Consider the following 12,964-nt stretch of genomic DNA (forward strand, 5'->3'; position numbering starts at 1 on the left):
GTTGTAGCTCCAATTCCATAACAGTGCCTATGGTTTTGGAATATGGAGTAGAGAATGGTTTACAAATGTAATGAGTTCTTAAGCTTCTATCCAAATAGTAATTCTTAAACCATATACATTATTTTTTGCTCACTTACTGTGAATTTCAACAAGCTCAGGGAGATTGGGGAAGACCAGCGCTAGTTCATCTGTAGAAAGCATATTATCTTTACGCATCCTCTGGTAGAAAATGTGATCCAGAACGCGGAGGACCCGGAGATGAGAAGCCTCTGTCATAAACAGTTCTAAAGAAGATCAAAAGTTCAAAGTTAACTACCAATTGACCTTACATAATACCCATTATTATTACCAATTTGTACTTTAGAAATAGAAATACACACCTATGGGTACCTAAAACTTTTTTGATTACACAAATGCATTAACCCAGTACTGTGGTTTCCTTGCCTTGATTCACTACCTCCTAATCCTACATAAATCATCAACAATAACTTTTGAAAGTTGCTCACCATGTATTACTTCTTGCCGCGCTCGTTCTTTTGGAGATAAGTGCTGCGCCACCTCCCTACCCACAGTGTGCTGCCAGTTTTGAGCATCCGGCTCCACATCAAGATCTGAGAGATGTCCCAAGTCATCTTCCTGCAAGTTGGCTAGCAAGGATTCCCCAGTAAAGCTCAAGTTTGGAGACTCCATGCTTCTGGAAAAAAAATGAGAATATGTCAACACATACATGCCCCTAAAATTTGTCCCGAGTATGGAAACCCAGGCTGCAATGCAGTTTGTCTGCCTATAACATTGGTTTGTTACTTTAATAACTTTAATCACCGGTCTAAAACACACAACCAAGTACATTAGAACTCCTAATAAGTATACACATTTTCTGATAAATATTTGAATAATATTTGAAGCCCAGGCACATATATAAAAATGTAAACGACATTTAGCTCTGGAATCACATAGAACACTAAAAACACCATTAACAACAATACCAGAATCACACCAGTGGATTCTTCCCTCTTTCACAGGTTAAACAGACTGAGCCCATGAAATTTCATTTGTATCCCTTCAAAATAAATGTTTAAAAAAATAACACGGCATGGATATATCTTTCAGTTATTTGATATCCATTTCTATTAATTACTGTTCTGATTGGCACGACAGACACATTTTGTGCCCTAGGTTTATACCTAAAATAAAAGCAGTTTTCGATAGTCTCAGGTAAAAGTAATTATCACAGTTCATAATTATATCAGTTTATATTGAAATATATATAGTATATCTGTGCAAGAGTTGCAGAACACATTGGTGGCATCACCTACCTGCGGGTCAGTTTGGGAGTGTATGGTGGAGTTGGGTTATCCAGTGACCTGTGAAAAAAATATAACATGACTTGGGATGTTTTTGAGGCTTTTTAGCATTTTTCTTAAATCCATTTCCTAACCTCCCTGGAGGTATGCATATTAAGTCTTAATAAATGTAAAAGCGGTACTTTTAAAAAATACCTAGTTTTTTAAATTTCCCAGTCACACGGTACCACCCCCCAGCCACATGCTCGCACACAGATCCCCAGCCGGCACCTGCTTTTCCTGGCCTCACGTCCCCAATGTTCAAACGCCGGAGAAGCAGATGCCAGCTGGACAACGCCAGATTACACAGATGCCCGGCATCGCCAGGGGAAGAAGATGCCGGGCATCACTGGAGGATGCCACAGGCACCACTTACCAGGTAAGCTTTTTAAACTCCCTAGCAATATCACCACGAGTGTGGCTCGGGGTTAACACTTTTCGTATGGATATTTCATCCCGAGCCACACTCGGGATTACTGCTAGGGAGGTTAAAGAAAATCTTTGCAGAGAACAAGATGGAGGTTGTGATTGTCGACTTCTAATTTTGACAATACAAACTTTGAGTTGCCGATCCAGGACAAGTCTGCAGATAAGGCCTTCTCACATTCATAATCTGCTTATTTGTTCCAGGTCAATAAATAATACAAACCAAGCTAACAATTTCAAAATTATGTCAAGGGTAGCCCCTATATTTCTTTTCTTTGTTCGAGTTTTATTAATCTTCACCAACTGTAGACCTGTAGTCTAAGCTTAAATAATCAATATACTGAAAATGAATGAGCGCTTTGACATGTACAATATATATTTTTTTATCTATGGGGGATAGTTGTGTAAAAGACTGGGAAAGCCAATTAATAAAATACAGACCTTGTGGATAGGCTGGAAGCAGAGGATGATGCTGATTGGTGCAATCGGGTGGCCTCTGCAGCAGCATCCATGTCTACATCACTACGAGAGCGGGGAACATTGTCAGCCTTGCGGGATTTCTTCAGTTCCTCACGGCCCTTTAGGCTCTCCGAGCGACCAAGTTTCACCTCTGCCCTGGCACTGCAAAAGAAAGACTTTTATTACTTCTAAAATATAATACAATATATACCTATTACAAAACCATCTGATTTTTTTTTCTAAATGTAATTTTTTTTAATATTACTATGTAATGCAATATTTCATCTCATGATCAACAGTCACATTTTGAGGTATGGTTTTACACACTCCGCAGCCATAAATTGAAGCCAAACCACTAGTATGATTTGAAATTAGGATTTAAAGTAAACTTACAGCCAAAACATTTTTCAAACTTAAAGGAAATCTTTTAGAAAGTTGCTACTAACAAAAGTCTTTACTAAAAGAAGACAAGTCAACACTTTGACTATTAAATATTAAAAATACTAACATTTGTATAACACCTTTCTCTCACAGTATTTAAACAACTGTATGTTTATTAGGGAAATTCATACACAAACAAGGGAAAGACGTAAGAACTCAATGCATGCATCTGGTCTCCTTGCCAGGATATGAACCTTAGACCCCCAACGCTACAAAGCAAAGCCAGTAAAATCTTGTCACCAAATCCCAATCATTTCCTGTAATAGTGGTCATTAGGACAAAAAGGCACAGTGAATCTTCCTAGGGCAAACACTGACAAGTATTCTATCCACCTAAAAGTAAAGGTACAGAGGTTTTGGCGGCATAATTTACTCTCCTAGGTGTATTATGTTTGAAGAGTTGCATTGGACAACCATTGGACCACAAAACAAAAATGTATTTAACATTAATATTTCTGAAGTCCCAGCATAAGGACTGGAAAGATGTATTACTCTCCTTGAGTTAACATGTAAAGTAAGCTCAGGACACCTCTGGCATGTAGGTATCATTTTATATAGGTCTAAAATATATAAAAATGGTTTCAACTATTAATTTAAAGGTCAAAAGGGGGCAAACTGAATGGCTTGACTATGAGAAATTAGCGTTTCGGTGGAAAAATAAAGACTTTGTCTTGAATATGAAGTGGAAGATTACCAAGGGAGTGTTATAAGAGTAGATCAGCGGTACCCAAAAGGTGGATCGCAATCTACCTGTACATCGCAAAGGCAACATGAGTGTATCGCGGAGGCCTGCCTTTCAAAATGAACTCTATCACGCACAGGTGTTATTAAGTCCAAGTTTTTATTGTTGGTAGATCATTTTGACTTGGTCATTTAAAAAGTAGCTCCCAAGTTAAAAAAGTGCACCCCTGGAGAAGATCATCTGCAGATATGGGAGACGTTTTTGGAGTACTACAAATACATTACAAATATCTTGGAAAGTGAAGACTAAAAGTACTAACAGCAGGAGACATCTACACTTCTAACAACCGAATAGAAGTCAGAACATCTCAGCCCATATCAGCCAGATGTGTCCTGACAGCTGCAGTCAGCATTCACTCACTGCTGTCAACCAGCAAAAAGTGACAATGTTAGCTGTAGATTGGAAAAAGGGGCACGGTGGAAAATATTATATAGTAGAACTACAAGTCAGACATTTAATGTCCCGGGACAGGTCTCTCATTTCTGGATTAACTAACAAAATGTCAAGAACACAAAGTTCAAGAGGTATCCTAATGTTTCATGTTGGTTTAGTGACTAGCACCCTTTGCAGTGCTGGGTCCTAAGTACATTATAGGTATGAAGTTTGTAAAGTATATTCTCTCCATGCATAGGTTTTCTCCCACATCCCAAAAACATGCACCTCAGGTTAATTGGCTTTAGACTTTTAAACATGGTATGACTATGGTAGGGTCATTAGATTGTCCATTTGAGGAACAGTTAGTGACATGACTATGGACTTTGTAAAGTGCTGCGTAACATGTCGGCACTATATAAATTTTTAATAATACATTTAGGCCTCCCTATGAGAAATAGGTGTAAGGTCTTTTCAAAGTACAACTTTGGTGGGGTTGCTCATGTCAATCGTCCCCCCAAATAGGAGCAATCTGCAAATATCAAATAAAAGAATTTAGAGGGCAGCACCATAGACCACTATTGATTGTCCAGCAACAGAAATGTTAGTTGTTGGATAATAAATTGTGGAGTTTCCCATGAAGTGGTTTGGAGCTGTTCTTACTGATAAATGAAGCAATGCTCAGGAGCAAACATGGAATCAGTAAAGTCCGAAAAATCTTGCAGGCTTAATCAGGAGTAAGTGATTAACTAGGAGGTAAAACCAGAATCATGATGTCAAATTACGATGACATATGTAGGCAACAAAAACCTCTGTTTGTATCCTAAATTAAAAATGGTTTAACTTGTTTTTAAGTGCTGCCCAGCTGGACCGAGTATTGGGGAATTTTTTGATGATCATTATATTGTTAGTTTAAATGATTCTTAGCAGCTGCCATTTTTTTGGTGACATTTACAAAAAAAATTACAACAACAAGTCAGAAAAGAGAGTTATTTAAAATATACCTAGGAAGTAATGAATGAAGCAGAAGACGAAGAGGAAAAAAAAAGAATGAAGATAAAAGGGGCGAAATATAGGGAAAGGAAAAGGAAGCATAAAAGAAGGAAGGGCAGGATAAGGAAGAGAAGGAAAAGACATTAAAAGGAAGGAAAGGATAAGAAAGAGAAACAAAAGGGAAGGGAAGAGTTTTAGAGCGAAGGGAAGGATACGAAAAAGAAGGAAAGTTGAGGGAAGGATTTTAGTAGGAAAGGAAGGATAGAAAAGAGAGGAAGAAGAAAGGGAAGGAAAAGAGAGGGAAAGATAAAAAAAGGAAGGGAAGGATAGGAAAAAGAAAGAGGAGGATGGGAAGGGCATTAAAAAGAAGATTAGGATAAGAAATCGAAGGATATTGGTTGGAAGAGAAGGATAAGGAAGAGAAGGATAAGGGAGGGAAGGATATATGAAGAAAGGGAAGGATGAGAAAGAAATGGAAAGGGGAGGGAAAGAACTAAAAGGTAGAATGATAGAAGGAAAGAAAGAATAAAGAAGAGAATAAAAGGTATAGGAAGCAAAGCAAGGGAGCAAAACAAAACAAAAGATAAAAAGGAAAAGAGACAGTAAATGAGAAAAAGAAAAGCAATAGAAAAAAGGGAAGGGCAAAGAGATAAGACAGGAAAGGGAAAGGAAAGAAAAAGTTAAGAAAAGAGAAAAAAAAAAAAAGGAAAAAAAGTGAGGGAAGGAAAAAAAAGGAAAAAGAATAACAATTTGAAGATAAAGTAAAATACAAATAACTCAAAAGAAGAAAGCAGAATAATAAATTACCAACATTAAACAATAGAAAATAATGGACATATGAAAAAATGGATGAATAAATGGATGGAGAATATACAGTTATGAAAACATTCAGCGAGGTGTAGTAGGCAGTACATTTTTCCTAGGAAGCAGATTAAAACAACATACTCTACCCCCCAGAGAAAGGACCAGTTAGATACCAACAAGAATTTTGCTTTGCCCAAGCGTTAGCATTTTTAGTGACCTGAATACGCACACACCTAAAAAGATCTGCTACAAAAGAGCGTTTAACATTCAAATTAATATGTCAACCTTACCAATACCAAGTTCAATCATTTACCACCAACACGTTTTTGCTGTGCAAACCAGCTTTATTAACCTTTAAAAGGATGATATAGACTGAAACAGAAAACTGATTTTTAACGATCTTATATTTTAATTGCCTGAATAGCTGCATTTTATAATAATAATAAGATTACAGCAGTCTGAATGCAGCAATATTTTGATATCTGCATGCCTGTGCAGCTGTATAAAAAAATGCAATGGCTGCTTTTATTCAAAGGCTTCCAGCACCAAAGAGGTTAACCATTGCAGCTGGTGTCTTACCTTTTCCATAATTTCCTCTCCATCTTCTTTTTATCCATTATTTTTGAATGCACGCCCCTCTCTCTAGATTTCCATGGCTGTTCAGGGCCTGTCTACATCCCCGCAAAGCTCCAGCCCTGCATCTCCATCATGCGGCCTAGACAACGCCGAGACCTGCTCGTCCTGACAGAGCTCTGAGGCAGATTACAAGCAAGCCGTCTATTGATCCCATCTCTAACGAGAGCATAAAAAATCAATGGTGCTGTGGACAGGACGGAGCAGGCATCCGAGGGGAGAAAGACCGCCCCGTCACACGGACACAGCATGCGTCCTGACACCTAAATGCCAGCCATAATTAAAACAGGAGAGGAGACCGTTGTCGTCCGTGATTCCATGTTCCCACAGCTGCCTGATGCAGCTAAAAACAGCCAGGCACTGGACAGACAACACAGACGCTGCGAACCGGGAGCTTATAAAAATAGATGATTCTCTCATGAGCGAACGAGCGATGCATTTATTTAACCTTTACCATACAAAGGTCACATACAGTAGGACATGAGGGACTTAACGTTTCAATTCTCTGTATCTCTATTCTCTCATTTTATTTCTTTTATATCAGTGTCTCGGTTGCAGTTATTATTGAGCGAGTTAAAACACAACAAGCACAAGCTACAAAAAGCACATTGAAAAAGGTATAAAATCCTAAAAGCCCATTAACACAACACATTTCCATTAAACTGAGGACCACTCTATTTAGGTAGCCCATTCGTCTTGAATGAGTTACCGTTGTACCCCACAACACATAGATTGTTTAAATCTCTGCATTGCAGTTAGCTACATTGCTCAACCCAGAAATTCTTTTATGCCGGGTGGGCTAAAATTTTAGCCGCGTGACAGCCCCTAAATTGTGACTCAACTCATCAGTAACCACCCAAAAACAGCCGGGTGGTTGCCAAAAAGTGCCGGGTGGTGCACCCAGCTAAAAGGGGCTGGGGAGAACACTGAGCTATTGCGTATCAGTGTTCAACCCAGAAATTTTTTCAAGCCGGATTGGAAGAAATTGTAGGCGGGTGACAGCCCCTGTATTGTGACCCAAATCTTCAGTAAGCACACAAAAAACAGCCAGGAGCTGGGGAGAACACTGCTTATATATGTTATGCTGTGCTAAAAATGTGCATTGGGGTGCCATTCGGTATTATCTACAGTTGTGCGTTGGGTTCATGCTTGTTTTACTGCAACTCAAATGTAAAAAAGCACCCAAGGCAGCTGTTTTCATCCATGGACCTCCAAGGTCTCCCAAGATGTTTTAAGGGGTTCCTCAAACTATGGTGACCTAATGATGATGCCTGCATGATTCTGGGGCCAACACCACTTGGTAGACCGAGCTACATGACTCCAAAGAAGTTTTTAGTCGCCTATGAGGTTGATATTCTAGCACCATTGTGGGTGGCATTCTTTCCACTGGCCGCCATGTTAAGGGGATTTTTTTTTGTAAACCCCCAAAAACTGATTTCATTAGGGGCTCCCTGAGACCTGAAAATCATTTCAAGGGTTCCTCAAGGGTTAAAAGATTGAGAAAAGCTGCATTAAGATAAGGTTGAAAAAAAGACAAGACATTTCAAACACAGCTAATTAATTATGTATTTATGAGCAGTAAATTAATAAAAGATGCTGTTATGATGTTAATTCACAATAATAAAAAGGATCAGTCCATGCTTTTAACTTTTATTAATCTACATGAGACAACAGGCCTTAATAGCTATGTAGTTAAAGCAGAACTAAATTCAAAATACAAAATGTTACCAAGAGGTAGAGATATTTGGTAGAAGAGACATGCAAAGTCCCCTACTCCAGGTGGCTTTATGTTTTTCTTTCTTACACAACGTTGCACATAGCACGTTTTTGTTCTCTTTAAAGGATCAGTTCTCTTTTATTTTATTTTTTATTGGTTTAGGGAATACTGTGGAATTACAACAACCAGACAGTCTCTTCATGCACCTCTGAAACTCCATAGGCAAGATCTCGGTGCAGGGTTCCCAGGTTTGAACACCTGCTGTGCCTATTATAAGAGGTTCTCATGCTCCATGTAGCATGTTGGAATCTGGAAAAACATGGGGTGGGGGAGCCTCAAATCTCCTATGTGGAAAGAGTCAGGTATTATGGTGAGAAACCTCACCGATAGGGAATAGATTGACGTAGTACGAAGGAGCACGTGCCACAAGCTAACCAACGTATATTACAATTGTCCCTGGATTTGAGGGACTGTCCCTTATTTGGGAACAAACCTCTGTCCACGTTTTTAGTTGATGTATAGACCACAATACCAAAATGTGGTATTTACCTACTAAAAGTGTTAAACTAACCTTAAACTTTTTCTTCCAAACTTTTATATATGACTTTTTTATTTCTTTAAGCTTTTTTTTTGGGTAATAAAAGTCGGTTCTGGGATTAACCATTTACTTTTTGAAGAAGAGTTCCTAATGATCTGTGGGACATGACAAGGGTGTGTCCTTTGGCAACATACTGCCATAGGCCCCTCTTTGTTAGAGTTGGAAGGTATGCTAAAATACAATCAAACACCCACTTTAAAGTGTTTTTTTTAATCATTTGCATAGAGTGTATACGAGGTAATGCCCTGGGCTGTGAGATTTTTCCTTTCTCCATGCCTTAAAACAGCTGCTGTGAGATGGAGTTTCTCAAAAAACCCAACAAAGATTACCTTTTCACAACTAAAAAGCTAGTAAAACAATTTTTATTTTTTTTTCCTTGCACTACAAACAAAATCAAGATTGGGTTCCACCACCTCCCAGGAAGTTCAGTTTCCCTCTACTTAATAAAATGAAGCACACTTTTACAAGGCCAACTTAAAAATTTAAGCAAAAAAATTAAACTTTTAATTGTATACTTACAAGACCAAAACGGACCAAAGGTCAATATTAGGGTTTATATACTGTACACTTGAAACTGCTGCAGTTCAACCACAATACATTTTCATTGTTTCAAATGAAACATTATAGAAAAAAATCTAACAATACTTGTGCACGGCAAGGATTTTGATTTGTGGCAAAACAACCAGCAAAACACAAATAGTTTGCCATAATGTACAAATTTCCTGTTTAAAGAAACCACAAACCAGAACAATCTATCATATTACATGCTGATAGCTGCCAATGATCACGTTATAGAGCTGGAACATGCATGAAATTAGGACTCCCAACTTTTTCTGGCTTTTTCTAGGTGCATGCTTATTTTTAAGTCCGTGACTCCAACATTTTTTTTAAAGCCAGAGACCGCAAGAAAACGAGTTTTTTCAAATATACTTATGGCGACCACCATCAGTCAAATGGAGTATAACCCACCCATAGGAATGAGTAGGGACACAACATTAAAGCATACCAAGAGGACAATTTTGGGTGAGGAAGCTTTAACAAGGTGGGCTGAACCCAGAGGGATGTGGAAAATAAAGGACAACAGTACCAATAGCTTAACAAATGTTTAGGCAGATATATATGAAAATAACTGGGCGAATATTACATTTTAAAAAAATATTCATCTATAGGAAGTGGGCTCAAGGGTTTGACTGGATAGGAAAAAAATAAATATTGCTCTGATCACATATAACCCTAGGAGAAGCTGAATTCTTCCTACCTGTCATCCAACAAGTCTTCTGGGAAGCTTCCGGTGGACAGCCGCTGCATGGTTGGAGGCTCCTGAAGGTCATTTTGTTGGTTGTTCTCAAAGTGTTGAATGATGTTCCTTACGTTACCAGGTTTTACTGAGAAAAGACGAAAGATTAGGGCATGAAACAAAAAAAAAAAAAACTTCAGAGCCAATCTAGCTAACCACCATGGCCATTGGCAGGAAGTAAGGTCATCGTACAGGAATACAGGAAGAGACAAGGAGGAGGAAAGCAGGAACAGTGCAGAGAAAAAACACTCAGAATTTAGTAGATTAGCAGAGTTTATGTGAGAGAAGACACCAGTTTCTGAAGAGCAAGATAGTGTTAGTGCAATTAGACCAAACACTGAGAAGATTAGAAGCCAATTGCGATTTTGTCACATGAAGACACAATAGCTAGCAGTCTTAATGTTGTTCGTGACTTTACTGGCCTTATCACAAGATCATTCCATTCACTATGGTTACGTAAATTTGGCCTTTACACAGCTCCATTATTTACTGAATAATGGACGAATAGTTCAAATTTAAAGCCAAAGTTCAGTTAAGATTCAACAGGGTTGGTAAGATTTAGAACTTGGTTGTTATTTTTGTGCTGTCTATATCCATGGTCACTTGGACAAAACATTTAGAGAAATTTCTCTAACATGATACTTGGTTCCATCAAAGGGATTTTCAGGACTTCAAATAAATAAAATAACGCTAGGACTAAGGCATATACTATATGTCCAAAGGTTTGTGTACACCTAAGCTTTATATCTAAGGGCTTGTTGGACATCCCATTGCCGTGAACATAAATATGGAGTTTGCCCCAACTTTATGGCCAAACTAGCCCCCATTCGTCTAAGAAAGCTTTCAGTATGAGTGTGTCTGTAGGAATTGGTGTTTATCTGTCCAGTCGAGCATTCTGAGGGTCAGGTACTAATGGACAAGAGGACCTGCCTCAAACTTGATGTCTTGATGGAGCTGGCCTGAAGCACAGGACACAGCTATGCTGAAACAGAAGTCAACAGTTTTCTAAAATGCTTTATCTTACTTTAGACCATAAAACGACACATGACCATATTGGTGACACCCTGTCCGAACCCATCCAAGGCCCCCAACCTCATCCATCACTCTACATGCAAGGCAATAATGTTCAATAGGGTTCTGGTCAGGCCTTAGGAGACCATTTGGATATCTCCCCACCAAACTCATTAATCTGTGTCTTTATGAAAATGGCTTTCTACTCGGGGGAATAAGGAAACTAAGAAAGGTGTTCTTTAAACTGTTGTCATCAGGTCAGAGGAGCACTCTTTACACACTGTTACAGCATTAACATAAACTTTAATTGGAAACACCTTATTGCTATCATTTGAATTGCTATAATTTGAGTATTCACCTGATGGCAAACCATATAGTGTGTTTAATACCTCTTAACTGCATTGCTATAGATTATGTCCATTTTCATTAGAACCAAAGGTTAGGATTAGCAATTAGGCATGTTAACATTTTTTCAACTTGAAGAGGGGCCACAATGGAGATCAAATATCCAGACCTCATGTTTGAGCATTGGGATTCTTCTAGCTGTGTATCATCATCTTCATTCTGAAGTTATTAAAATTCTTTAGCAATAAGTTAATTTGAACATTGGACATTCAGCTATATTCTACCACTTGGCTGACGGATTCCTAAAAAGATACAGACCAGGAGTTGGTTTCTTACTCTAATTTCCACCAAGAAAATAATGATATATTTAAATAAACTTGACCTTCAACAACCACTGCTTGTAAAAATGACATGTCAGCAATGGAGACCTATTGGCTTATTAGTCAATGGAGATGCAGAAAGTCTCATTACTAAAACAAAACATGGTACTGGTAATTGCAATTGGATTGTAAGCTTCTCAGCGGATTGTTTTGGCCACTAAAGTGGAACCTAAGCCAAAACAGGTTTGCTTGGTTTAGGCTAGAGTAGGGAAGAATTGAAACTTTTATTAGGTTTTTTTGGCTACCATATGAGGTGGTCACCTGCACACGAAATGGGAGAAAACACATCCAATGGAGCCAAATACAGCAAAAATAAATACTCTCTTTAGTCTGGGGAAGGCTGAACACCTTTATTGGGTTTGTAATGTTGTCTTCATACCCACCAGGGAGATCTCCGCTCACTCACCGCTTTGTGAGGGATCATCTAAACAGGAGGTGAGGGGATAAGGTAAAAAAAAACCTAAAGTGGAACTGAAAACAAGTCACCAGGAGGTTGAGGTTTGTGGCAGAAGAAGCAAAGTCTCGTCTGCCAAAAAAAACTTTTCCTTGGCTTCAGGTGGCTTTTTGTTTTGTGCCTACACGGCACAACGCAAGTGCCATGCATTGCAGAGTCATATGTTACACCCATGACTATGAAAGAGCTGGATCACCGTGGACCTATAAATCCACCATGATGGTCATTGTTGCATGGTGCCTATAATAAGGTAAATATGTGCCATAATCTCCAAGTATGCATGCATATTGCAGCAAAGTGCACCAACACCGAGTATTTATTTCTGATTAACCAAAGGTTCAGTGCCTTCCATACTCTATCCAAAAGACAAAGGTTATATCTGAAATTTCACTTTTAAATCACACAATAAAACATAATATCAGAAAAAAGATCAAGTGGGTAAAGAGTTTGAGTAATTACAAGAAGTAACCAATCAGGATAAATAAATCAAAGTTAAGATTAGTGGAGGAAGACTCCGTGAGAGGCAGAAAAGTTGCTTAAGGTGAGAGATTGAGATGAGGTTTTACCTTCACCAGGGGACAAAGGGACATGAAATGCTACAAGGGAAAAAAATTAGGAATTAACTTTTAATTATTAAAGTGATCAGTAGAGGATTTAGAACATAGAGTCTTAAGAGGGGGAAAGGGGTAATTTAAGGGCAGACAAGCAAACAGAAAACTGTAACACAGACACATACAATATTTTATACATGTAATGAAAAGGGTATATGTATGAATATGGAATTTGCAGGGGTACAAGAAGAGTAGTAACATTTTTGGAGCCTAAAATCCCATGAACTGTGCCACAGCCCCACCACCTGCTTATTAATTATTATTATTATTATTATTATTATTAAACAGGATTTATATAGCGCCAACATATTACGCAGCGCTGTACATTAAATAGGGATT

General features: G+C 38.4%; 1 protein-coding gene across 1 annotated transcript in view; it reads right to left on the reverse strand.

The window, feature by feature from the left end:
• The window catches only part of ARHGEF11 (Rho guanine nucleotide exchange factor 11), a 103,213-nt gene that overhangs the window by 15,822 nt on the left and 74,427 nt on the right, over nucleotides 1-12,964 (reverse strand). Inside the window, exons 22-27 of the mRNA XM_072428742.1 lie at nucleotides 12,581-12,610; nucleotides 9,786-9,912; nucleotides 2,211-2,390; nucleotides 1,317-1,364; nucleotides 507-694; nucleotides 138-284 (exon numbers count right to left, since the gene is read on the reverse strand). Coding sequence (XP_072284843.1) covers nucleotides 138-284; nucleotides 507-694; nucleotides 1,317-1,364; nucleotides 2,211-2,390; nucleotides 9,786-9,912; nucleotides 12,581-12,610 — 720 coding nt within the window. The remainder of the gene's footprint in view (nucleotides 1-137; nucleotides 285-506; nucleotides 695-1,316; nucleotides 1,365-2,210; nucleotides 2,391-9,785; nucleotides 9,913-12,580; nucleotides 12,611-12,964) is intronic.

This window comes from Pyxicephalus adspersus, chromosome 12, assembly GCF_032062135.1.
Source record: "Pyxicephalus adspersus chromosome 12, UCB_Pads_2.0, whole genome shotgun sequence".
Taxonomy (NCBI): Eukaryota; Metazoa; Chordata; class Amphibia; order Anura; family Pyxicephalidae; genus Pyxicephalus; species Pyxicephalus adspersus.